This window comes from Macaca mulatta, chromosome 1 (genome assembly GCF_049350105.2).
Source record: "Macaca mulatta isolate MMU2019108-1 chromosome 1, T2T-MMU8v2.0, whole genome shotgun sequence".
In the NCBI taxonomy this organism is placed as follows: domain Eukaryota; kingdom Metazoa; phylum Chordata; class Mammalia; order Primates; family Cercopithecidae; genus Macaca; species Macaca mulatta.
Genome location: NC_133406.1, coordinates 59,097,347 through 59,124,929, shown reverse-complemented (window position 1 = coordinate 59,124,929; position 27,583 = coordinate 59,097,347). Strand labels below are relative to the sequence as shown.

Sequence of the window (27,583 nt, the reverse complement as noted above, 5' to 3'; positions counted from 1 at the left end):
GCTTAACTCTGGGATCTTCTTCAGTAGGAGGGAATATATTCTTGCAAAAGTAGAGCTGGATTCCTAAAGATGTGAACTTTTCCTCCCATTGTTTTGCTAGTCCCTGTTAAGTAGAGAACTCTGATTCACCCATTTGCCCTTGTGTCCCTAAAGTCTAGCCCAGGGCCTGGCTCACAGAATACTTAATTCTTAATTCACACACAACAGGATTTACTCTGAAGTTCCTTTCTATGAATCTTCCCGTAGATCACATTCAAGAATATGCCATGAGCCTTCCTCTCCTCTCTAAGTCCCTCCACACACCCCTCTGCCTTGAGCAATCTGTTGATTTCTCCTTGACCTAAGCCTCAGGCTGGACAACTCACAGCTTCCTTCCCCTGCCTGATCTTGACAATGACACTGTATAGGAGCTTCCCTGTTATCAAAGTCATACTCATGAATAATAATCTTTATAACTCTTATGATGAAACGTTTGAAAATCAGAGGCAAGTGGTAAAAAACTCATCCATGATCTCACCTCGAAGAAACTGCTGTTGACACTGTGACCTTTTCTTTCCTATTTTCCTCTATGCATTCCCCCTACCCCATAATTTTAGGGAGAGCCTATGAATGTCTCCACTTTAGGAGGAGAGGGAAAAGCCACCCACAAATGCAGAAAATGGCAGAGCTGGAAGGGGACTTATGAATCCTTCAACCAACTCCCTTACATTACCATTGAGAATGCTACTTTATACTAGTCTGGGTGCAGATGTGTGAAAAGTAAAAACAAATGTCTGGCAAGACCCAAACCAAGCTAAGTGATTGTTGTCTCTGGGGTTGGGGGACTAGCAGGATGGTGAAAAGATACTGTCATGTTTTAAATCTTTTGCAACAAAAATGTATTCAAGTATTATTGAATTTAAAGCAGATGATTATTACTAGAAGAAAAGAGAAAGTCACTTTTATGTCAAGGGTTTCATGGCTATTATTGGCACGTTGGTTGAGGCCACTAGTTTCCTGGGTATCAGTCAGTCTCCTCCTAGTGTCCTTGCCCCTTGGTCAAGTGTCCTCAAGGAAGAGATTCATTCCAGGGCAGCCCATTTTTTCCTACAACATGGGCACCCAGATGCCAAGATGGCATGGGAAAAGGGAAAATTCTGCAGGCCCCAACCTGAACCATGAGCCCACAAGTCCAATCTCTGTAAGACCCACGCTGGGATCAAATGCCTTCAAGCCCAGATTCAGCCCCATCAGAGAGGGGCAGTAGGTGCTCTCAAGACGAAAGGGATTCCTGGTGAATCAGGAAAGTTATTGGGCTGGAAAGTGATTAAAGGGCTGAGCGTGGGAGGGGATTTCCACTGAGAGAGCCAGGCCCAGGAGCAAGCCTGGGCGGGTCGGCTGCAGAGTTGCTGCCCACTTGAAGTCTGTCGCAATGGTGCCCATAAAACCCGAGTCATCAGAGACTTTAAACCTCGGTTGGGTTTTTCCTTCTGTTTCCCTTTAGAAAAACAGAGATCCGAGGAAGCCCCAAAGCCCTGGAACAAAGGGCTGTACATCAAAGGGGTGTGAACAGGTCAGGAGAAGTCTGAGGGAGAGGTCAGTCCGACTGAGTCTTCCAGCCCCCAGCTCCCGGGGAGAGGAGAGCAGTGTGGGACCTGTGGATTGGAGGGTGGGTGCAGAAGCCTGAAGGGAGAAGCAGGGTGGGGAGGAGCAGGGCTGCAAACAGACCCATTTTCATGCCCCATCTAGGTGAGGAGGCACTACCCGGCCTGAGGAATCCAGGGAACAGGTTGAGGAAGGAGTAGTGATGTTTTCTTTTCTTGCCTGTACAGGGGTTCCATAGCTCCCATAAACTAGCCAGGCTTTTTTTTTTTTTTTTTCAAATATGCACTAAATCTGCAAGATAGAACTTGACAGCTTTCATTTTACAGAAGAGGAAACTGAGATCAGAAAGGGGAAGTGACTGTGTAAGGTATCACCAAGCTTGGGCTAGGACACGGGTGCCCTGTCTCCTAGCTGAGTGCTCCTTCCCCTACACCAGTGGTTCTCACACGTGTGCATCAGAATCACCTGGAGGTCTTGTTAAAACATGGATTGCTGGGCTCCAAACCTAAGTCCGGGGTGGAGCCTAGAATTTGTATTTCTAACAAGTTCCCAGCTGATGCTGACGCTGCTAGCCTGAGACTACATTTTGAGAAACACTGCTCTAGACCCTTACTATCTAAAGTATGTTCTGTTGACTATCAGCATCAGTGTTACTTGGAAGCTTCTAGAAGTGCAGAATCTCAGGTCCTACTCTAGACCTATTCCACCAGAATCTGCGTTTGCAAGATCCCCAGGTGATGTGTTTGCACACTACAGTCTGAGACGTGCTGGTCTATACCACACACCTCTTTCTGGACTGGGAGTCAAATGGAGGCAGACTAGATGAGCCTTCCAACTCCGGTTGCCAGGGGATAATGGAATAGGAGCCCAGGGTCCTGTGGGGGAACCAACCCCCTTTTTATGTTCCCCAAGGTTGGGGAGTGGAGGACAGAACTACAGAGACAGGAGGAGTTGCATGCTCAGCTCTGGGTTTGCTCAGTTCTGGTGTACACACCCCACATCAGGAGGCTCTATGTGCCCACCTTGGGGAATCCTGGGAATGCCTGGAGGCCAACAACTGCCATTCAAGCCTCTAAATCAACCCCCGCTCTGAAGCCAGCCCTTGTGTTTGAAATTCTATTTCAAGAACATATGTAATACCTATGTGTTTATTTTGTTTTAAAAATATGCCTAATACATGAGTATGACATCGAAACCATATTGAAGCATGCTCATAAAATGACAGGCATTCTCACACTGCCCATCCTCATCCTGGACATTCCATAAGTAACTTATCACTGTGAATCCTGTTAGACATAACCTGTACAACAAAGATGGACTTCTGTTCATGTGTGGCCATGCTATATACCTTATTAACTTACTGTACTGTAATGTTTCCCCATGAAACAACATATTTCAGGCATCTCACCCTACCAAGCCCTGTGGATCTGTTTATTTTTAACTGCTGCACCGCATGAACGTTTCTGTACTGTGCAGTTACCTAGATTTTTAGAGAAGCAAAGCAGTCACAGGATTTTAAAAAGTCAAACAATACAGATTGGCAAACAACGAAAAAATAAAAGTCTCTTTCTTCCTCATCCTTACCCAGAGAGACTGTTAACAATTTATTTTAAATTGTTATTTGCTTTTCTAAACAGGGTCTTGCTCTGTTGCCCAGGCTGGAGTGCACTGGTGTGATCATAGCTCACTGTAGTGTCAAACTCCTGGGCTCAAGCCATCCTCCCACCTCAGACACCTGAGTAGCTGGGACTACAGGCATGTGCCCCACTATGGCTATTTTTTAAAAAATTTTTTGGAGAAACAAGATCTTACTATGTTGCCTAGGCTGGTCTCATACTCCTGGGCTCAAGCGATCCTCATGCCCTAACCTCCTAAGGTGCTGAGATTACAGGCAAACCATTTATTTTTGGTATTTAATTAAAATACTTAATTTTTGTAACAGGTTTGGATGTATAGTAAATTTGAGCACATAGAACAGAGTTCCTGTATACCTACCCTTCCTCCATAGTTTCTTCTATTATTAACATCTTGCATTAATGTGCTACTTTTTTTTTTTTTTTTTTTTTTGAGACAGAGTCTTGTTCGTGGCCCAGGCTGGAGTGCAGTGGCGCAATCTCGGCTCACTGCAAGCTCCGCCTCCCGGGCTCACGCCATTCTCCTGCCTCAGCCTCCCAAGTACCTGGGACTACAGGCGCCCACCACCTCGCCCGGCTAGTTTTTTGTAGTTTTTAGTAGAGACGGGGTTTCACCGTGTTAGCCAGGATGGTCTCGATCTCCTGACCTCGTGATCCGCCCGTCTCGGCCTCCCAAAGTGCTGGGATTACAGGCTTGAGCCACTGCAATATTGATACATTTACTATTAACCGAAGTTCATAGTTTAAGTTCACTCTTTTTTTTTTTTTTTTTTTTTTTTTGAGACAGAGTCTTGCTCTGTCGCCCAGGCTGGGGTGCAGTGGCCGGATCTCAGCTCACTGCAAGCTCCGCCTCCCGGGTTTAGACCATTCTCCTGCCTCAGCCTCCCGAGTAGCTGGGACTACAGGCGCCCGCCACCTCGCCCGGCTAGTTTTTTGTAGTTTTTAGTAGAGACGGGGTTTCACCGTGTTAGCCAGGATGGTCTCGATCTCCTGACCTCGTGATCCGCCCGTCTCGGCCTCCCAAAGTGCTGGGATTACAGGCTTGAGCCACCGCGCCCGGCCTTAAGTTCACTCTTGTATGCTTCTGTAGGCTTTGACAGATGCATAATGTCACGTATCCACCATTATAGTATCATACAAAATAGTCTTGCCTCCCTACAAATCTCCTTTAACCATCTAGTGGTTTCCATTATTGTTTTAAATAATGCATTCTTTTTATTAGTTCATTAACTCTAGATTGCATTTATCGATTCCCAATAATGAGAGGAGGGGAAACTATTGCATTATCCTTTTCCACCTCCCAGTTTTTGTCATGTACATTGCCATTTCATTTTCTCATTCGATAATTATTCATTCAGTTCCTACAGTGTATTAGGCAATGTTCCAAGTGCTGGAGCCATAGGGTAAAAAAAATAAATAGGCCAGGCGTGGTGGCTCATGCCTGTAATCTCAGCACTTTGGGAGGCTGAGGCAGGCGGTTCACAAGGTCAGGAGATTGAGACCATCCTGGCTAACACAGGGAAACCCTGCCTCTACTAAAAATACAAAAAATTAGCCGGGCGAGGTGGCGGGCGCCTGTAGTCCCAGCTACTCGGGAGGCGAAGGCAGGAGAATGGGGTGAACCCAGGAGGCAGAGCTTGCAGTGAGCTGAGATGGCACCACTGCACTCCAGCCTGGGTGACAGAGCGAGACTCTGTCTCAAAACAAACAAACAAACAAACAAAAAAACTCCCTGCTAGCATAGAGCCTACAAGTAAAGGAGATAGACAATAAATAAGAAAAATACAAAGCAGTGGATGCTAATTATGTGCCATAGAGGAAAAACTGAGCAGGGAGGGGATACAGCGTATGTATCTACGTCTACGGAAGGGGGTTGTGGCTTTAAACAGGGTGTTGGGAGAAGACCCTGCTGAGAAGGTAATATGTGAACAGAGCTGAGTGTGGTGAAAAAATGAACCATTTGGTGATCTGAGGGAGAGGATTCCAGACAGTGAGGACAGCAGGTGCAAAGGCCCTGAGGAAAGAGGGTTGCCAAGTTCAAGGGATGGCGAGGACTGTGGCTGGAGCCAGGGAGAGAGGAAAGTACAGGAGGTAAGATCAGAAAGTGAAGGGCAGGTCTTAGAGGGCCTTGCAGGCAGCATCAATTACTTTGGCTTTACTCAGAATGAGGTGAGAAGGCTTTGGTGGCTTTTGAGCAAAGGAGTGATATCATCCTTAGTTTTAAAGTTTTTGCGGTGTTAATGTACATCTTGTTTTGTTAATAAATTGTCTTCAACACTTTTCTTTAGATTGAGTCTAAAAATTAATGATCACTAAACAGAATTTATATAAGATTAAGTAAATAGCCAGGCATGGTGACTCACGCCTGTAATCCCTACACTTTGGGAGGCTGAGGCTGGTGGATCGCCTGAGGCCAGGAGTTCGAGACCAGGCTGGCCAACATAGTGAACCCTCGTCTCTACTAAAAATACAAAAAATTAGCTGGGCATGATGGCAGGCGCCTGAAATCCCAGCTACTATGGAGGCTGAGGCAGGAGAATCACTTGAACCCGGGAGGCGGAAGTTGCAGTGAGCTGAGATTGCGCCATTGCACTCCAGCCTGAACAACAAGAGCAAAACTCAATCTAAAAAAAAAAAAAAAAAAAAAAAGGATTAAGTAAATATAGAAAACAAAAGCTATGTTACTTTTTGCATCTCTCTGGGTCTCATTCTTGCCTCTATCCCACCTTATTCCCATCTTTCTTTCCACCTTGTCCTGGGTAGCCACCCAGAGGGACCCCTCCTCTCCACTTGGACTTCCTCCTTCTCACACAGGTGTGGAGGTGGTGTGGCTCAGCCCTAGCTAGAGCCATTTCCAGCACATTCTTCCCTGGGGCCATTTTGTAGTCTAGCCTGTTCCAGCTGGACTTAAGATTTACTGACAGGGCAGATCCGCTTTCCCTTTGGGGTGGGCAGAGAGAGGAGCCAGCTCTGGGTTGCTACCAGGGGACATTTTGTCCATCAGCCCGATGTGGAGTTAACAAGTCAATAAGAATTGAGTAAGTGGTGGGGTGCAGTGGCTCATGCCTGTAGTCCCAGCACTTTGGGAGGCCAAGGTGGGCAGATCACGAGGTCAGGAGTTCAAGACCAGCCTGGCCAAAATGGTGAAACCCCATCTCTACTAAAAATACAAAAATTAGCCAGGCATGATGGCACATCCCTGTAATCCCAGCTACTCGGGAGACTGAGGCAGGAGAATCACTTGAGTCTGCGAGGCAGAGGTTGCAGTGAGCTGAGATCACGCCGTTGCACTCCAGCCTGGTAATAAAGTGAGACTCCATCTCAAAAAAAAAAAAAAAAAAAAAAGAGAATTGGGTAAATATCTCTAGGGCCCAGCACTGCTCCAGCCCAGTGTCCCAAGAAGGTTAAGTCAGAGCTCCTCTTCCAGGAGATGGGTAGGGATATCTCAGCAGGGAGGGAGGAGCAGCACCAGCCCACCTCGAGCTCCCTCCCCTGCTGCCCTCTGGGCCTCAGGAGACATCTGTCTTTGTCTCTTCTTTTATGCCACTGTCTACTCCCTCTCCTGGAGGGGCATTCTGGGAGTTAGGAGTTAGTTGTCATCACACGTGTGTGTGTGTGTGTGTGTGTGTGTGTGTAAAGAGCTGTGGATGAGACACTGAGAGTTCCCTTCTCTCATCTCCTAACTTTGGGGCTGCAGAGGAGGGCACTCCTATCCCCACAACAGGACCCTCCCTGTGTCTGTTAGGCTCTGCTCTTTGGGCCGGAGGATGGTAACACAGGGTGTAAGTACAAAGAGGTCTTATTACTGTCATTATTATATATCATTACTCCTATAAGAATCTATTATTAACATGTTGATGAATAGGCCCCTAAGAAACTGCGGGCCTGGAGGAACTGACCAAGATGGGGGCAGAATGAGGACCTAGGAGAGCCCTCTTCCAGTGCCTAGCTTAATCTCAGGACCCCCATCATTCTCTAAAGGGAATAAAAGTGGGGAGATGGAAGGAAGAACATTTATCGAGACTTAGATTTGCCAAGCCCTGTCTTGGGTCTTTCACAAATGTTATCTAACTTATTCATCAGGACAACTCCATGAGATGAGAATGAATTAATCCTCCTCTTCAACAGATGAGGAAATTGAGGGAGGTCAGTAAAGTTGCCCCAGGTGGGTCGGACACAGCAATCAAGGGAGAAGTTTGAACTCAACTCTGCAAAGCTCTTGTCTTTACACAATATTCTAGCCAGAACAGAAAGAGACCTCTCCCTCCGCGTTCCCCTCCAGTTCTGTATCCAGGAGAAGTCCATTCTAGGGGGAGGTTGAGGGAGGATAGAATCTGCGGAGCGGAAGGAAGCAGCAAGGCTGGAGCTGCGCTTACACATGGGCCTGGCTGTGCCATCGGTCCAGCGTCGGCCCCTGCAAGTGTGTGCGGTGGAGAGGACCGCAGACGGTGGCATGCCGAGGTCACGGAGGGGGTCCCTCCTCCCCCACTATGAGGAGGGCATGAATGACCTCAAGCCTCAGCTCTCCTTTGTTGGCACTGGCTACTCTCTACAGGCCTCCCCGCGCAGTGCATGCGGGTAGGAGTAGGAGCAGGTGGACTGTCCAAGCAGAGGCAGCGATGGACAGCCTCTCTTGGGTACTGCACAAAGAAATCGGCCGATGGAGGAGGAACCCAACATAGGCTTGATGCAGAGGCTGGGGGCCTCATGGCCTGCCAAGTAGCCAGCAGCTGTCTGACGCCTAACATGCAACTGGTGCCACTGCGCGTTCGCCAAGCCCACCCCCTTGCTAGCAGCGCTCTCTCCAATCGAGGAGATGCGCCTTCCCCCCGCCCTTCCCCGCCATCTCCCCCTTCATTCAAGGCTTGGGGGAGCTGCGGTTCCGAGAAGCGGCAGACGGCAGCCAGAAGGCTTGGGTTGTTGAGTAAGCAGCCCCCTCTCAGTCCCAGCCCTCCCCGCCCCGCGCCCTGCGCCTCCAGTGAGCGACTGAGCCCCCGCTGCGGCCCCGCCCCCTGGGCTCTGCAGGAGCTGGTGCACTGCGCTGAGGGGAGGGCCGGCCTGGGCAGGAATGCGCGGCGGGCGGGCGGCGCAGGAGGCGAAGAGCGGAACATGTAAGGGCACATCCCGCGAGCTGCCGCCCAGCGCGCAGACAGAGCCCAGGGGAGCAAGAGAACGGGCAGGCGGCGTGGCTCACGGGCTAGGGAGTCGCGGAGGCACCCGGCAGAGGCGAGCCGGGCTGGGCCAGCTCGGGTAGAGCAGAGGAGGCGGTGCCGGCTGAAGCGGGGCAGTGGGCGCGGAGCGCGCTGGGGGCACCCACGCCACCTCATCGGCAGCTGGGTGCTGAGGGCCGCGGTGCGGGCGCGCCGGGCAGTCAGGGCTCAGGTGGGCAGCGCGCACGGCCAGCCAGCCCGGGGCGCCAGAATCCTGCGCTGCCGGGCCGAGAGTGGCGCCGCGCCCGCCGCAGCCTGGAGCTTTCCGCAAACCTCGGGGCGCCCATGACGGCGGCGGCGACGGCCACCGTGCTCAAGGAGGGCGTGCTGGAGAAGCGCAGCGGCGGGCTGCTGCAGCTGTGGAAGCGGAAGCGCTGCGTGCTCACCGAGCGCGGGCTGCAGCTCTTCGAAGCCAAAGGCACTGGCGGGCGGCCCAAGGAGCTCAGCTTCGCCCGCATCAAGGCCGTGGAGTGCGTGGAGAGCACCGGGCGCCACATCTACTTCACGCTGGTGACCGAAGGCGGCGGCGAGATCGACTTCCGCTGCCCTCTGGAAGATCCCGGCTGGAACGCCCAGATCACCCTAGGTCTGGTCAAGTTCAAGAACCAGCAGGCCATCCAGACAGTGCGGGCCCGGCAGAGCCTCGGGACCGGGACCCTCGTGTCCTAAACCACCGGGCGCACCATCTTACCTTCATGCTACCCACCACCTCGGTGCTGAGGTCAAGGCAGGTAAGCCCCCGGGGGACTGGACCCTCTTCTCTTCTTCCCTTCTCATCTTTCCCCTACAGAGAGAATGAGGACTAGCATTCTACTTCACAGCCGGGCAGTCTTAGGGGAGGTTCCTGGGGCCAACTGAGGGCATGGGAGGCCTGGGCCAGTGGCCAACCCAGCAGATCTGGACTTTGCCCTGAGGTGCCAGCCAGGTCAGCCGGTCCTGAATGTGACCCAGGTGTCTGAGAGGAAGATGGAAGCCCTGGGAGGGGGACTCCCTGGGCGAGATGAGCCTTCCTACAAGTTGGTTCAGCCCTGACTCAGGTGGAAGGAAGTAGAGAGAGTCTGGCCTGCACGTTGCCCCAGGCTGTGGGCCTCTGCTTTCCACGTAGAGCAGGGCTCCTGGACTTCGGTTTTCTGAACAACCGAGGGTGGGGACGCGGATCTCGGAGACAGACCCTCTTTCCCTCTAGGTTGAATGCTTGTCATAAAGTTTGAGCATTGAATTGATGTAGAAAGACAGTATCTCCCAGTTAGCAAAGGCACCATCAAGCCTTAGGAATAGAGCCAAGGAGTCCGGCCCCCAAGGTGGGGCCTTAGTGGGCTGGCTTGGCTGGACTGGGCCTGAGGGATCCAGATCCTCCTGTATGTGTGTGTGTGTATGTGTGTGTGTGTGTGTGTGTGTGTGTTTGTTGTTGTTGTTGTTGTTGGTTCTTGAGACAGAGTCTCGCAGTGTCACCCAGGCTGGAGTACAGTGGTGTGATCTTGGCTCACTGCAACCTCCGCCTTACGGGCTTAAGCAAATCTCCTGCTTCAGCCTCCAGAGTAGCTGGGATTACAGGTGCCCACCACCACACCCTGCTAATTTTTGTATTTTTAATAGAGACGGGGTTTCGCCATGTTGGCCAGGCTGGTCTTGAACTCCTGACCTCAGGTGATCTGCCTGCCTCGGCCTCCCCAGGTGCTGGGATTACAGGTGTGAGTCACTGCACCCGGCCTATATATATATTTTTGAGACACAGGGTCTCTACGTATTGCCCAGGCTGGTGCAGTAGCATAGTCATGGCTCACTGCAGCCTCAACAGCTTCAACCTCCTGGGCTCAAGCGATCCTCCCACCTCACCCTCCAGGTAGCTGGGACTACAGGCACACGCCACCATGCCTGGCTTTTTTTTTTTTTTTTGTAGATTTGGTTTTTCCCCACATTGCCTATGCGGGTTTCGAACTCCTGAGCTCAAGCGATCTGCCCACCTTGGCCTCCCAAAAGTATTAGGATTACAGGTGTGAGCCACCGCACTTGGTCCCCATTCTTGACAGTGGGTTTTGAGCCCTAGGGCTCACTGTTGGAAGAGCAAGGGAGCTGGAGGATGGGCAACTGCACCAGAGGCTAGGCCACTGATGCCAAGGGGTGGGGGCCTAGCTGTCTACCTGCTCCTGAGTGCCAGTCAGGCCTGGCTGTGCCAGGGGAGGAGAAGCTGGAGGAGGGCATGGGGCACTGGGGCAGGGTCGGTGAGTGTAGGATGGGGTCATGAGTTGTTCGTGATGTCTTAATCCTCTATGAGCAGTAGGGCAGGGAGTGGGGGGCGGATTTGTGGTTAGGAAGGCCCAGGGGAGGGGCCAGGAATAGAATCTAGAAGCCCTGGCTCTCAGCCCTGTGCCCTCTTCCCCAGATGCCACTCCCTTCTTGTGAGAAGTAGGAGTAGCGCCGAGAAAGGATTTAGCCTTCCTTCTAGCCTTGATTTTTCCAGTGGAAACCTAGATCCCCCTCTCCCCACTACCACCTCCTAGGTGACCTTACTCGCCTGTAGGCATCTTCAACAATAGAGAGTCCTAGTGAGCCTGGGGCCCCATCTAGTGCCAGGCCCCACTTTGATGGTCCTGTTAATGCCCTCCCACATTGTAGTGAGGGTTTAGTTGAGAAGTGGGGTATAAGGCAGGCCCCTGTGCTGAGGATTGATCCACGTTGATCCTCAGGTCTTGGGGGCCTGGGAGGAAGCAGATTCCCTTGACCACAGTATGTATGCAAAACATATTTTCCATGTTTATGGAAAAGGCTGGGAAGTACTGGTGTAAAATGCCCAGCTCATAATAGGTTCTCCTTTCCCCAGTGTTGCCCCTGCTCTAACTGCTGTTCTTTCTTGCCAGCTCCGTTGTTCCCTCTGGTTTGTGGGGGCACGGCTATGCTCCATGTGGCGAGGTGGAAGGCATGGGCGTGTGGAGGAGGCGCTGGAGCTGAAGGAATGGACGGACCCTGGGAGGAGGGCAGAAGGCTTCGCAGGGCTGAGGATGAAGATTCAGCCCCTGGACGGTCCCAGACTCTCAGGGCATGCCCAGCTCAGGGGCTTCGAGCCACAGGCCTGGCCTCATATGGCATGAGGGGGAGCTGGCATGGGAGCCCCCTCCCTGCTGTGGTTCTGCCCTGTGTCCTGCAGACTGTTCTTAGCCCCCTGGCTTTGTGCCAGGCCTGGAGGAGGGCAGTCCCCTATGGGGTGCCAAGTCAATGCCTCAGGAATCAGGAGGCCAGCCTGGTACCCAAAGGAGTACCCAGGGCCTGGCACCCAGGCCCACTCCAGAATGGCCTCTGGACTCACCTTGAGAAGGAGGAGCTGCTGGGCCTAAAGCCCACTCCTGGGGGTTTCCTGCTGCTTAGGTCCTTTTGGGACCCCCACCCATCCAGGCCCTTTCTTTGCACACTTCTTCCCCCACCTCTACGCATCTTCCCCCCACTGCGGTGTTCGGCCTGGAGGTGGTGGGGGTGAGGGGGGGTTTGGCCATTACCATTTCATGTCTTTCCCCAAATGAAGATGCCCTGCAAAGAGCAGTAACCACACAGTTTGCCGAGTGAAATTCTTTGCCCACAAAGTCCCAGGTCTCGGAGCATCTCTCTCTTTATCTGTATTCTCCCAATTTGCAACCCATTTTGAAATCACCAGCTTGGATAGGCAGAGACACTACAACCCCAGTAGACAGGGCCTCGGTGGTCCTAGGAAGGAGGGCCCATAGATTCTGGACCAAGGGATGTCAAGCTGGTCAGTTCAGTCCCTATAGATGCCTCTTCTACAGGAGGCTACCCTGCCCCTGCTACCCTGGGAGAAGCCTCAGCTTTCTGGGTAGAGCTTGTCCTCCTGTCATTTATACTCTCAGGCTGTATACATTTACACAGTAAGTTTTCCCTCCTGGAGGGTTAAAAGGAATAATTTCAACAGGATGAAGGCCTGGCACGGTGGCTCACAACTGTAATCCCAGGACTTTGGGAGGCCAAGGTGGGTGGATCACCTGAGGTCAGGAATTTGAGGCCAGCCTGGCCAACTTGGTGAAACTCTGTCTCTACTAAAAACACAGATGTTAGCCGGGTGTGGTGGTGCACACCTATAGCCCCAGCTACTGGGGAGGCTGAGGCAGGAGAATTGCTTGAACCTGGGAGGCAGAGGTTACAGTGAGCCGAGATCGCACCACTGCCCTCCATCCTAGGTGACAAAACAGTGAGACACAGTCTCAAAACAAAACAAAACAAAAAACTGGAGAAAACTGAGGTACAGGTAATAGCTGCCCATAGTTATACAGAAACTATTGATTGGGTAACCCTGAACCTTTCCAAGCTGTGGCCAGCAGTTGATTCTACCTTCCTTTCCTCCATTATTTCCCCATGTCTGACCTTCCCTGTTGCAAAGTAGTGGCCTACTTCAGAGTCTCTCTGGAGGGAGCAAGGAGGCTGAGTGGCTCCCTTCAGCAATTCGAAGTCTCTTTAATTGTTTTGTGCTTCCAACCTGTTTTACTCCCCTTCAGATTTCTCTCACCTTCCAATCAAAACCCTGTCCTGTGCCCCAGTCCCTCAGAGTCCACAAGAGGTTCATCTTGCTCATCTGATGTGTGAACTACATCACACAGTTGAATAAGAATGTGTTAATTACAACAGAACTTTTACGAATACATACTCATTGTATCCAATTGTACAATTGTCCGTGGGTGTCTAAATCCCACCATGGCAAATAAGCATCTATTCATGCAACCCTGATCAGTGCTGAGAAAGATCAGGGCTCAACTAGAATGCTGTGATCAATTGGTGATACCTGCCATGGGCTTTGGGAGAAAGGTAGGGAGAATGGCGGCATTTTCTGGGAGGTGGGCGTGGCTAGAGAGAAGAGGGTTGCCACCCCTCCCTTGATTCAAGCTTTGTTAATGGAAGGGGTTACCTAGTTAATCCTATGTAATAGCAGCCTCTAAAATAGAATCTGCTCTTCAAACCCAAGGGTAACTGATGGTGGGGGTTCAGGCATAAAGAAAAGATGTATCCAGGCACTCAGAAATAGGGGAGTGGGCTAGGCGCGGTGGCTTACACATGTAATCCTAGCAGTTTGGGAGGCCAAGGCAGGTGGATCACCTGAGGTCAGGAGTTTGAGACCAGCCTGGCCAACAAGGCGAAACCCTGTCTCTACTAAAAATACAAAAATTAACCGGGTGTGGTGGTGCACGACTGTAATCCCAGCTACTCGGAAGGCTGAGGAAGGAGAATCGCTTGAAACCGGGAGGTGGAGGTTGCGGTGAGCGGAGATAGCACCACTGCATTCCCGCCTGCGTGACAGCAGCGAGACTCTGTCTCAAAAACAAAACAAAACAAAAAAACAAAATAGGGGAGTGGTAGTGAACAGATGGGATTGAGAGGCAAGACATCCAGCCAACTAAATGCCTTTACAGGCTAGGCACTGTGCTCAACTCTGGGGATGCAGAGGAGAAAGACAAGATCCAGTCCTTGCCTCAAGGAGCCCAGGTTCTGGTAACATTAGTTAATGCTAACTGGTGCCAATAGAACTGGCCACCAGGGGACAGGGGAGCACTGGGCAATACTTTCTTTGTCCAGCACTAGGGGTCGTTCTCAGAGCTTGGCTGCAAAGGGCAGTGGCGGGCATAGTTAGTATGAGACATCAAGGGCAGAGGGCAGGTGGAGGGGGAAACAGGCTCTAGTTTCTGGCACTCTGCTTTTTTGGAACACCAGCCCTATTGGTTTAAAGTATCCTTTGGTCCTTGACCAAACCCAGTTTCTGTTTCTTGCTAGGAGAGTCCCAGCCCCTTGAAGAGTCTGCTGCTGTTAGAGCCCCTGACACAGACCCTAGAACGCAGTAGGCTCCTTGTATGCAGCAGTGTGGGTGCTGCTGGTTGCAATGGGGTGATCGTTTACTATCGTTTGTAAGAGTCTGGGAGCTGTCTGAAGATTGTAAGATCACTCACAGCACAGAGGTCTGGGGTTCAAGACCAGGTTTTTTTGTTGTTGGTTTTTTTCTTTGTTGTTTTGTTTTGTTTTGTTTTTTGAGATGAAGTCTTGCCCTGTTGCCCAGGCTGGAGTGCAATGGCGCGATCTCGGCTCACTGCAAACTTCGCCTCCCAGGTTCAAGCAATTCTCCTGCCTCAGCCTCCCGAGTAGCTGGGATTACAGGCACCCGCCACCAGGCCCGGCTAATTTTTTGCCTTTTTAGTAGAGACGGGTTTTTACTATGTTGGCCAGGCTGGTCTCGAACTCCTGACCTTGTGATCTGCCTGCCTTGGCCTCCGAAAGTGCTGAGATTACAGGCGTGAGCCACCGCACCCAGCCAAGACCAGGTTTTAAAAAAGATCCATGACGTTTTTGGGGAGTCTTTACCTCTCTGATGGAGGAGGGGCCATCCTGCTTCCTGGGTTCACTAGTGTTCTCACTGCTTTGGTTTTCATGACTTTGAATTTCCAAGAAGGAGCAAAGGCCTTTACCCCGGGAAGGCTTGGCTAGACCTCGGAGTGGGGTCAAGACCTCTTTGGGGGCACAAACAGGCTCTTATAGTGCCAGTAGACATGCATGAGATGGAAAACCTTTGCTCAGTTGGGCCTGTGAGACCAGGGAAGGGCTGTTGCCACCAACTCTCCCTGTGCTTCGGCAGCCCCAGCGTGGCCTCATCCTTGCCCAAAACATGAGTCATCCATGGGAACATGAGACAGGGCAAGTCTCAGCCAGGCAGCTGGGAGTCCAATGAGGTGGGGTGGGGAGACCGAGGGAGAAGGGATGGGCTTGCTCTGGTCAGGGTGAGCTGTGATTGGGAGCTAAGGCTTTAGCAAGAGTGAGCTTGTTGCAAGGGTGAGAATGGAGACCAGTGGGGAGAGCCAGAGTGAGAGTTCATGAGCTGCAATCGCAGCAGGAAGGAGTAGGGGCAGATGGACAGGGCGTTACTGTATGTAATCCTGAAGTCTGTTGGGGATGTATAGGTACTGTGGGCAGCTGTCCCACCAGGGCCAGGACCCAAGGACCCTGGCAAGACTGACTGTGCAGGAATATACTGTAAGGCTGCACAGAGAGCCCTGGTTTCACCTCCCTCAGTCTCCTGAGGGGGTCCCCTATGGTTCACTGAAGTGATCTGTCCAGAATTCAATTCATTCTACTAAAACTGCCAGCGCTTTCCCCACTGCAATGGGAGGAGGCCCACTCCTCGAAAGGGTCTCCTCTCCACTCTCAGGGCTCTCTCTCCAGTGTTTGTCTCTACATGCTCCATGCCCAGCCCCAGCATGCAATCCACCCCCATTCCAGGACCAGGGAAAGCTGCCTCACACTGCCAGACCAGTGTACCCCCACTCTTGCTACACACTTCTCTATCACTGGCTCAGCTCTCTCTCATGTCACCACCTCTGAGAAGCTTCTCTGACTGCCCTGCCTTTAGGGCAGGCTGAGTAACTGCTTGCTTCTCTCTGTGCTGCCATACCTCCTCCATTAGTCACACTGCCTTGTGATTGCTGGTTTATGCGTCTGCCTGTCCAACTAGACTGGTCAGTTTCTGCACTTGTTATTTGTATATTCCTGATGCCTCAGAGTATCTGGCAAATGGTAGATTCTAATAATAAAAATGACAAGTGGTATATGGTGTTGACCCAAGAACTGTAAATTTTTTTTTTTTTTTTTTTTTTTTTTTAGACAGGGTCTCATTCTGTCACCCAGGCTGGACTGCAGTGGCATGATCTCAGCTCACTGCAACCTTGACCTGCTTCTGGGCTCAAGTGATCCTCCCACCTCAGCCTCCTGAATAGCTGAGACCACAGGCGTGCACCACCATGCTTAGCTGGTTTTGTATTTTCTGTAGAGGTGGAGTTTCACCATGTTGAACTCCTGAGCTCAAGTGATTCACCTGCCTCAGCCTTCCAAAGTGCTGGGATTACAGATGTGAGCCACCATGCCCGGCCTGTATAATTCTTAAATCATGTAATGTTTCAACAACCCTGTGAGGTAGGTGTGATTATCACGACTCCCATATTTTACATTAAGAAACTGAGGCCCAGATAAGTGGCTGGTTCAGAGTCACACAGCAGCTAAGTGGTGGAGCCAGGAGTCAATGTGGTCACAGTGGGACTCTAGGTAAGGGCTCTTAACCCAACACCAAATAGATTCTTTCTGTTTGTGAGTAAATGAGTAAGTGAATGAACCCAGTATTTTGCTGGGAGAAAAGAGATCAGAGGAGAGAGAGTTGGCGAGGATCAAACCCCGAGAGGGCAGAGAAGGGAATGGTCTGTGGGATAGGGGTAAGGGAGGCTTCATGGAGAGGATGACTGGAGCCAAGCCCTGAAAGGGTGGAGACTAACTGCAGGAGAGGACCCAGAGAGGTGTCCCATGGGCTGGGAGGCTCTGTGCATGCTCACAGGAGCTAGGCCTGGGGTGAAAATAGCCTAGAAGAGCAGATGGACTCCTTTCTGTTAGGAAAGAGCAGGGAGGACTCTGGGGGAATAAATGGTGCTCCAGGTTCAGAACCTTGTTGCTGTATTGGCCTGAGATGCTCTTCGTCTAAGGACCTGGGCACGGGGTCACCTTTACCTGTGGGGTCAAACACTTAAGGGATCAGAAGTTGTGATCCCGTGTGGCGGCAATCCTGGCCTAAGAGGCCTAGAGGCAGCACTCATGCCTTGCTTGCTGGCTGATCAACCATCCTGGTTGGCCTGGAATTCTCCAGTTGTAACACTGAAAGTTCTGCATTCTGAGGAGCATCTCAGTCCTAGGCAAACTGTGATAGTTGGCCACCCTACCCACTGCCCCAGGGACAGGAGGCCTTGCACAACCCATCCTCATGACCTCACCAGTCAGCTCTGCCCACAGCACTCGGCCCCACTGAATGGGACCATGCAGAGTACAAGCCTGTGGGCAACAGTGCTACAGCCCCGGGGCATCACTCATTAATGACTCAGAGGTCATCAGCATTTCCTGCCATCTCAGGGGAGAGACCTAGGCCCTCAGCTACAAAGAAGAAAGATAGCCAGGGGTCTCTCAGGGGCTCTCCAATCAGCTCTGGGGGCCCTACTGGAAGCCAACTGCAACTCACTTTAACTCAACCCAACTTCAGTGCTTTGTTAAGCACGAGTGAGTATTTGCTGCACAGGGGCATAAGCCCGTCCCACCTAGACCTTGGCTTTAAAGAGCTCCCAAGGTAACTGAGACAGAGAGGGCAGCATGCAAAAGGAGGAGGACAGTAAGGTGCAGGCAGAACTATAGGAGGTAGGATGGAGGTGCAGGGAACATTTGAGCTGGCCCTTTGAAGGGAGGATACAATTCTGACCATCAGAGAGAGGAGGGACGGTGTTCCAGGTGGAAGAAATCACCTGTGCAAAGGTGCCAGGATCAGAAAAGGTGAGGCGGGACAGGAGACACAAATGGTGTGCACAGAACTTGAGGTGCAACAGTCACGCACAGAGGAAGTGGGCTGGGGGTCTGGGCTTCTTTCCATAGCAATGCGGAGCCCATCACAGAGTTCTGTCATACACACACACACAGAGACACACACACACAGACGCACACACACACACATACACACAGACACGCATGTACTCCTTATTTTTATTACAAAAAGATGTTAATTGAAGAAAAATGTGAAAGCACAGAAAACAATCACCTTTAGGTTTCTACCTCTCAGGGACAGTCTTTGTTAGCATTTTGGTGTATTTTCTTCTACATCTATTTTGATGCAAACATATAATATGTAATTGTTTTTCATATATGGGGTCATACTCTGTGTATTGTATTATATTCTTCCTTTTTTTTTTTTTTGAGACTGAGTCTCGCTCTGTCCCAGGCTGGCGTACAGTGACGTGATCTTGGCTCACTGCAACCTCCACCTCCCGGGTTCAAGCGATTTTCCTGCTTCAGCCTCCTGAGTAGCTGGGATTACAGGCACGCGCCACCACATGCCTGGCTAATTTTTGTATTTTTAGTAGAGACAGGGTTTCACTATGTTGGCCAGGGTGGTCTCGAGCTCCTGACCTCGTGATCTGCCCGCCTCGGCCTCCCAAAGTGCTGGGATTACAGGAGTGAGCCATCGAACGTGGCCCCCATATTCTGGTTTTAAATGTGTCAATATATTGTGGTTATAAGGCCATACCATTACATGTCTCTCAATGCCTGTATGTTATTCTGTTCTCTTTACTATTATTTATATAGCAAATCAATCCTTTATTGTTGGATATTCATGTTCTTTTTCATTCTTTCTGTCTTACGTATGAGGCTTCAATGACCATTTGCATATTTAAATCTTAATTTTTGTCTCCGGTTGTTGCTTCTTTGGGGTAATTCTTTTTTTTTTTTTTTTGCCATGACGTCTTGCTCTGGCACCCAGGCTGGAATGCAGTGGCATGATCTTGGCTCACTGCAACCTCCACCTCCCAGGTTCAAGTGATTCTCCTGCCTCAGCTTCCCAAGTAGCTGGGATTACAGGCACCCGCCACCATGTCCAGTTAATTTTTGTATTTTTAGTGGAGATGGGGTTTCACCATGTTGGCCACACTGGTCTTGAACTGCTGAACTTGTGATCTGCCCACCTCGGCCTCTCAAAGTGCTGAGATTACAGGTGTGAGCCACTGCACCCAGCCATCTTCAGGGTAATTATTTAGGTGGAATGGCTGGGTCTCCCTGTAGGGTAGGCAGAGGTGATCCTTGGTGGCAGTGATGGAGAAGGGAGACCCTAGGAGGCAGGAAGTAAGTTGGGAGTAGAGCTAATGAAAACTTGATGACCAGAGGCTGTAATGGAAAGAGGAGGAGGGAGGCAATGAAAGCAACTAGTTAGGAAGTGCTCACTGTGGGAGAGACACTGAAGCACGAGGAGGCCTGCCAGTAGCAGTTAAAAACTTAAGCTCTAATTACAGACCTGAGCGCGAATCCCCGCGGTGTCTCATACTAACCACATGACTTGGGCAAGTTATTTGGCATGCCATTAAAATGGGAATGATGATAACCCCACTTCCTAGGATCATTGTGAGAATTAATTGAGAGAACGCCTGTAAAGTAGATAAAGTACACAGATAGATAGTGCACAATAAATGTTTGTTATTACAGTAGTATAATCATCCTCCCAGCAACCATGCTTTGCCTAATCCCTATTTAGGAAACTGTACATAATTAACAATTTAGTAACACTTACTGAGTGCTTTTACTTAATCCCAATTCTAGCCTTCATGCATAATGGTCTAAATTTCAGACTGTGCTTGATTGATGTTCCTTCCACACAAGTGTCCTCATTTTACAGATGATGAAGCTGAAACTCAGAGAAGTGGAAGCAGTTGCCTGAGATTCCCCAGCCAGCCAGTGGCTCAGAGTGGATTCCCGCCCCCTGACTCTGGATCCTAACGCTCTTCTCACCACCTCATGGCACCTCCCTGGCATTTGAACTTCCTGGTTGAAACTGAGGATAAACAGAGCAAGTGTGGCTCATCAAGATCCCCTTGTCATCGGGTTGTGCTGCGCTGTCAGTCTCCTCACCAGCACCGCTAATTGCACTCCATTCCGATGGCTCATGGCCCTTCACATACACAAAGGCCCTGCTCCCCTGCCAGGGAAGACAGAGTAGAGTAGGTTGCACAACTTCTGCATTCACAGAGCATGTCACCAACCAAGCAAGAAGGAGAACACACAAGTTTGGCCCTGGAAAACCCTTGGCTGACTCTGTTGAGAGGAAAGTGGGCCTCCATGCTAACTGAGACAGTGCAGATAGAGGAACTGAGCTGTGAAAATAACTCTAAAAAGCCAACAGCATCTATTAACTAGACTTGACTGGGGTGGTCAGGGCTGCGGTTTGGAATTGTCAGCTATTTATGCAAAGGGGACTTTAGGTCACTCTGTGCTTACCCCATTTCCAAAACACACATAACCAACGAATGTTTCTCACAGTCTGGGTGGTCTCCCACATGTGTCCTGCCGGGTCTGTTTTTCCAGTGGGACGAAACATAGGCTCCTCCCTGGAAGATTCCTGGAAGACCCCTCCCCCCACGTTCACCTTTCAGTCCTGTAAGCGTCCTCATCAGAGCTGTGTTTCTTTCCAGGGCTCTGACTCAAAGAACCCTCTGCTGTGACCTCACCACATTATCACAACAGCCCTGTGAGGTTGGAAGAGGTGGGAGTATTTCCTGATAGATTAAAGATGGTCATTCTAAGGCTCTGGGAAGTAAAGCGTCTTCTCCATGGTTAAGCTGGGGTCCCTAATCTCACTACCCAGTCTGGAGTTAGAAAGACAAATGTTCCCGGCCTGGCACGGTGGCTCGTGCCTGTAATCCCAGCATTTTGGGAGGCCGAGGCGGGAGGATCACTCGAGGTCAGGAGTTTGAGACCAGCCGGGCCAACATGGCAAAACCCCGTCTCTACTAAAAATACAAAAATTAGCCCAGCACGTGCTGTAGTCCTAGCTACTCGGGAGGCTGAGGTATAAGAATCGCTTGAACCTGGGAGGCAGAGGTTGCAGTGAGCCAAGATCGTGCGACTGCACTCCAGTCTGGGTAACAGAGCCAGACCCTGTCTCAAAAAAAAAAAAAAGAAAGACAAATGTTCCCATCTAGGGCCCTCTGCTAAAGGATGTGGAATGCAGGCATCTTGGCCAGTTGGGAATTTACCGAGGGGATCTCCTCCCTGCTGTGTCTCCTGGCCTCTGCTGGGTATCTGGCAGTTCCTATCAGCTTAGCCTGCAAGTCCTGCTTGCAGTCAGGATCCTCTGCCAGTGCCCACTGCTGTACAGAGATTTCAAAATGAAGGTACTAGTAAATCCAGGGTGCCTGGAAGGATGTGGGAGGACCTGGGTCCACTTCGCTTTTCCCAGTGCCTTCTGAGCTCCCAGACCCAAAGCTGAGAGGTCTTCTGCCTGCACAGTCTGGTGAGGGGTCCACCCTGACCCTAGCAGCCAAGCCCTTGCTCTTCTACTCAGCTGCTCATGGGCCTGGGCAGAACCTGCTGCTGGAACTGACTTGAAGCAGCCCCCTGGTTCCCTGCCCTAGACTGGAAGGTGCAGGAGGGCAGGGTCCTGCATTTTTATTTTTAATTGTGCTCACTGCTGGATTCTCAGGCCAGTGGCTGGCATATAGTGGGTGAATGCTCAGTGAAGATTCATGGAGAGAATGAACATGTAATTCTGCATGTGAGTAGTGTGCATGCATGCACCTGTGTGTGTGTGTGTATGTGTATACTGTCTTGGGGGCTTATCGGCTGTGAGGGCAAGTGTTTTCTGTTTGTAGATGGATGTGGGCTGGGCTCCTGGGAGCTCCTGGCACACTTCAGATGAGTGGAGCTGGGAAGAAATCAGGCAGGTATGCAGTCGGGGGGAATGCACTGAGAGGACACCTAAGTGGCTTTCAGCAGGAATGCCGGCAGCCTGCATCCTCATTCAGGTTGTCCATTACCCAGCCCTGTGACCTCAGACAACTCCCTCCTTGCTGGACCTCACTTTCCTCACTTATAAAGCAAAGAGATTGAGGTAGGTCAGTAGGTTCCAAATCCTGCGGATGGTCAGACTCTCCTGGGTGCCTGTTAAAAGCACAGAACCGTGTCACTACCTGCAGCCCACTGAATCTGAACCTCTGGAGCTGGCCTAGGTTTCAGTATTTTTATTTTTATTTTTATTTTTTTATTTTTTATTATTTTATTTATTTTTTTTGAGACGGAGTCTCGCTGTGTCTCCCAGGCAGGAGTGCAGTGGCGTGATCTCGGCTCACTGCAAGCTCTGCCTCCCGGGTTCACGCCATTCTCCCGCCTCAGCCTCCCAAGTAGCTGAGACTACAGGCGCCCGCCACCACGCCCGGCTAGTTTTTTGTATTTTTAGTAGAGACGGGGTTTCACCATGTTAGCCAGGATAGTCTCGATCTCCTGACCTCGTGATCCACCCGCCTCGGCCTCTCAAAGTGCTGGGATTACAGGCTTGAGCCACCGCGCCCGGCCAGTTTCAGTATTTTTAATAAGTCCCCATAGTGATTCTGAAGTTGCCAGCCCAAGGGAAGGATGCTTAATGATCTCAGACAGTGATATTAATCAAGAACTCAGGGTACAGAAAAACCATGGCTGCTGTCCTGGTCTCTGGGGTTTAGGGCACAGGTGCTTGGTAGAGATTTATTGAATGAAACCTGCTGAATGGTGTTACACATACACACACACACATGCACACACACGCCCTACAAGCTTATACACATCCACTTAGGCTCACATGCCAGGGTCCTAGGAGTGCCATCTGCAACAAGGGCAACCTCATTCCTCCATTTCCTGTGTCTTCCTCACACTGTGGCTTGTCTGATGATTTTCTTTGTCAGGTCTCATTCATATCCAAATATTCACTGGAGAAGAGAGCTCCATAGGCAATTGGTTTCTGGTCATACTCCTACTGGTCTGGGGGTCAGTTTTCATAAATATAGAATAGGAACTATTAACCTCTCTCCCTGCAGGAATACTATATACATGAACAAGGTCAAAAATGCAACACAAATAAGCATGTAGCAAAAAGTAAACCCGGGCTATAGGCAGATAGAGCGTTGTTGATTTCCTTGGGCTGCTCTCTGTGGTGGCAGCCCTCTCTGCTCTGGTCTTTCCCATAGAACTCTGTGGTCTCCTTGAGCCTCTGTTCCTGTGTTTACCTAGCTAGTCCCTCCTGCTCCTTTGAGACTCAGTTCTGGAGTTATGGTGACAGGCAGACTCTAAGATGCCCCTGCCCATAATCTCTACCTTCCAGAATTCACCCCCTTGCGTAATCCCTTCCCTCTGAGAGTGAACTGACCTCATGACTTGCTTCTAACCAATAGAATGGGATGGGATGCTACCTCTGTGGTAGGCTATGTAAGATTGTGGTTTCTATCTTGCTCATCCTGACTTTCTCATTTGCTCATTTTGATGAAGCCATGATTCTTTTTTCTTCTTTGAGATGGAGTCTCACTCTGTCACTCAAGCTGGAGTACAGTGGCGTGATCATGGCTCACTGCAACCTCCACCTCCTGGGTTCAAGCGATTCTCCTGCCTCAGCCCCCTAAGTAACTGGGATTACAAGCACATGCCAACATGCCTGTGTATTTTTTTTTTTTTTGTATTTTTAATAGAGACGGGGTTTCACCATGTGGGCCAGGCTGGTCTCAAACTCCTGACCCCGTGATCTGCCCACCTCAGCCTCCCAAAGTGCTGGAATTACAGGTTTGAGCCACTACGCCTGGCCTCAAGCTGCCATGTTTTAAAGGCCTACTTGGCAATGAACTGAGGGTAACCAGGGTGGCCTCTGGTCAAAGCCCACAAGAAACTGAATCTACCAACAACCATGTGAGCTTGGAAGCAGGTCATTCCTCACTCAAGCCTTCAGATGAGACCCCATCCTGGCAGACAACTTGACTGCAGCCTTGTGAGGGACCCTGAAACAGAAGACCTAGTCAAGCCATGCCTGAATTTCTGATCCATAGAAGCTGTGAGACCACACGTATGTTGTTTTAAGCCACTAAATTTGAAATAATTTGTTACACAGCAATAGGTAACTAATATGGAATCTTCTTCAGGAAGCCTTGCCAGGGTTCTTTTCTTACCCCTAGTCAGAGCCAAGTGCCCCTCTGCTGCATACATCTGTCATTACACTTTACACACTCTTACTAGTATAGCCTTGGTTTACTTGCTTATATCCCTCTCTAGGTAGGAACCACATCTCTTTACCATTTATCTCTAGTGCCCAACCCTGTGCCTGGCACACAGTAAGAGTTCAGTGTTTGCTAAGTGATTGAGATTATAGAATCTCTAACCCTCTTTACCTCCCCACCTTTCCCCAGATTTGGCAGTTTGCCTTCTCAAAAATAGGAGCAGGTCACCCTGAGATTACTGGCTACTAGAAGGCACCAGAATGCCCTGGGCTGTGGGAGGGGGTCATGCTATCATGGGGAAGGTGCTCATGGCTCAGCGCTATGGTCTTGGAGTCCACACGAGTCACAGAAAGACTGAGAGCTGGTGGAAGAAGAGTTGGATTCTTCTGCTTCCCATTTGGCAATGCACCTTCTCTAGCTGGCCTGCTTAGCATAGGACTTCCTACCTTCCTACCTCAGTGCATCCTGGAATGTTCTGAGGTTGGAATGTCATTTTTCATTTGTTTGTTTTTGTTTTGAGACCGAGTTTCGCTCATGTTGCCCAGGCTGGAGTGCAATGGTGCAATCTCATTTCTCTGCAACTTCCACTTGAACCTCCTCCCAGGTTCAAGCAGTTCTCCTGCCTCAGCCTCCCAAGTTGCTGGGATTACAGGCATGCACCACCATGCCAGCTTTTTTTTTTTTTTTTTTTTTTTGTATTTTTAGTAGAGATGGAGTTTCACCATGTTGGTCAGGTTGGTCTTGAACTCCTGACCTCAGGTGATTCACCCGCCTTGGCCTTACAAAGTGCTTACAGGTATGAGCCACTGTGCCACTGTGCCCAGCCTGGACTGTCGGTTTTTTTTTTTTTTTTTTTTTGAGATGGAGTCTTGCTCTGTCGCCCAGGCTGGAGTGCAGTGGCACAATCTCTGCTTACTGCAAGCTCTGCCTCCCGGGTTCACGCCATTCTCCTGCCTCAGCCTCCCGACTAGCTGGGACTATAGGCGCCCGCCACAAAGTCTGGCCAGGAGGGTCGTTTTTGACTAATTAAAAGTGCTATCCCATGGCAGGGCAGATGAACTCCTTCAAAAGGAAATTCTCCAACACAACATAGAAAAAGAGCCCCTTCCTGATTGAGCCAGGGCTGGGCACGTGTTCTCCTCTGTTCTATCAGGCAAGAAGGGTGTACTGGATTCCTGGGACTGCTGTAAGAAATTACCCCAAACTTGGTGGCTTAAAACAACAAAAATTCCTTCTCCTGCAGTTCTGGAGCCAAAGGTCTGGAATCAGAATCAATGGGCCAAAGTCAAGGTGTTGGCAAGGCTGTGCTCCCTGTAGTGGTTCTGGGTGAGAAATGACGTCTTGTCTCTTTTAGCTTTGGGTGACTCCAGGTGTCCTGTGGCTTACAGGATAGTACTTTTCACCTCTGCCTCTGTAGTCACAGTGTCTTCTCCTCTGCTGTCTATAATCTCCGTGTGCCTTCCTCTAATAAAGATGTGTGATGACCTTTACAACCCACCCGGCTCATCCAGAATAATCACACCATCTCAAGTTCCTTAGATGGTCAAACATCATCACATTTGCAGAGCCTTTGCCATATGAGGTAGCATCCAGAGGTTCCTGGGATTAGAAAGTGGACACTTTGGCTGGGCGCAGTGGCTCACTCCTGTAATCTCAGCACTTTGGGAGGCCGAGGCGGGCAGATCACAAGGTCAGGAGTTCGAGACCTGACCAATATGGTGAAACCCCGTCTCTACTAAAAATTCAAAAATTAACTGGGCATGGTGGCATGCGCCTGTAGTCCCAGCTACTCAGGAGGCGGAGGCAGGAGAATCGCCTGAACCCAGGAGGTGGAGGTTGCAGTGAGCCGAGATTGTGCCACTGTACTCCAGCCTGGATAACAGAGCAAGGCTCTGTCTCAAAAAAAAAAAGAAAGAAAGAAAGAAAGTGGACACTTTTTGGGGGCTGCCACCAAGGGTGTGCCCAGCAGGGGAGAAGCTGAGACACAGAGCAGCATAACATCACATTTTCACCTGAAATGGAAGCCTAGTGCCTGAACTCCCAGACCAACTTCCCTGCCACAAGCTACTATCTCCAAATGAGGTGAGGCCCCGGACAGACAGGGCCAGCTCCCCGTCTGCCCATTTTGTTCTGCAGAGCCCAGCCTGCCTTCTCCTGGATCCCCAGGCTCCTCTTTCCTGCCCCCTCCTTTCTGCTGGCGCCTGCGTGGGAGGCCCTGGCTGCATGACAGGGGAGTCTGGCCTCAGAGCAAGGACTCAGAGGCCTCCTTCCCCAACACACGCTTGGTAGCCCCACGGTGGGGGAGGCTGTAAATCCCTTGCCCCTGCCCACGAGAAACAGCTGGGTCCCAGGCACCTCCTGTGGACTTAACCCTTTCCAGAACTGCGGACCCCTCCCTGGGCCTGAGCTGGGAAAGGGTGGGGTAAGGGGGCTCTTCAGGTCCAAGCAGAGCTTTTGCTCATGTGCGTGGTGCTGGCAAGTGGCCCCACTATTGTTTACTGAGGGGACTTAAGCCTGCCTGTCCTGCCAGTAGCCAGGAAGGGCTGGGTCTGGTTAACCCTTGGTGTGGCTGTCAGGACCAGGGCAGGAAGGGTGTTGCCTGGGGTGCATGAACTTCCTCTTTGGTCATCGCCAGCATCCGAAAGGCCTTTGTCCAGCACCAGATTATACTGGGCTTTGGGATGAACGCTGGACCCGCTGGAAATAACTGTACACTGGCCCCAGGGCGGGGCTGCTGAAATCTAGCTGTTTAGTTAGCCCTTTCCTTGCTAGACTGTAAGTGTACAGGGAGCGAGGGCCTTGGTTATCTTTGGCAGATAACAAATTATTTGTAAACGACCCGAGTGATGCTGGAAGTTTCCAGCTTTCCAAAATTATTTTTCTTCCCCTACCTCTTCTGACACAGGATCTCTTTGGGAATGTTCTAATAGTTTGAAGGGTGTGAAAATGCTTAGGAAAGTTAGGTCATTACACACCTAATAATAATAGGGATAATTATTATTATAGTCTCCAAGAAGCTGGAAGAGGATACTCTTATCTCCAGGTGGGTGGGAAGGCCATTCATTAGCACGTTGATGACTGTAATAAAATCTCTGCTGTGTGGCCTGGTAATAAATTTTCATGAGGTTTTCATGACCACTATCTTATTTGATCTTACTTGCCCCCTGGAGCAGAGATAATCCTTTCTCACTTTGTGGATAAGGAAATTAAGAATCAGACAAGTTTAATATGTAACTTGCTCAAAATTGCAGATTGTGTAGTGTGGGAGCTGGGATCAGAGCTCAGGTCTGTGGGACCTGAAAACTGGTCCTGACACAGCTGCAGGAAGACACTGAAGGCACCATAGAAGAAGTAGGGCCAACATGAGGGAAAGGGAGCAAGAATGGGAATATGGGGTCCAGAGCAAAGGCTTGGGAGTTTTACTAACAAATCCTCTGCCAGGCGTGGTGGTTCACGCCTGTAATTCCAGCACTTTTGGAGGCCAAAGTGGGCAGATCACTTGAGGCCAGGAATTCGAGAGCAGCCTGTCCAACAAGGTGAAATCCCGTCTCTACTAAAAAATACAAAAAACTAGCCGGGCGAGGTGGCTGGCGCC

General features: G+C 50.5%; 1 protein-coding gene across 1 annotated transcript; it reads left to right on the top strand.

Moving 5' to 3' along the window:
* Positions 1–3,969: 3,969 nt before the first annotated feature.
* PHLDA3 (pleckstrin homology like domain family A member 3) lies at positions 3,970–27,103 on the top strand. The gene is made up of 4 exons (XM_078002744.1): positions 3,970–4,782; positions 6,402–9,159; positions 19,656–20,022; positions 25,872–27,103. The coding sequence occupies exon 2, from the start codon at positions 8,714–8,716 to the stop codon at positions 9,095–9,097; it is 384 nt and encodes a 127-aa protein (XP_077858870.1). The 5' UTR covers positions 3,970–4,782; positions 6,402–8,713; the 3' UTR covers positions 9,098–9,159; positions 19,656–20,022; positions 25,872–27,103.
* The last annotated feature ends 480 nt before the right edge of the window (positions 27,104–27,583 follow it).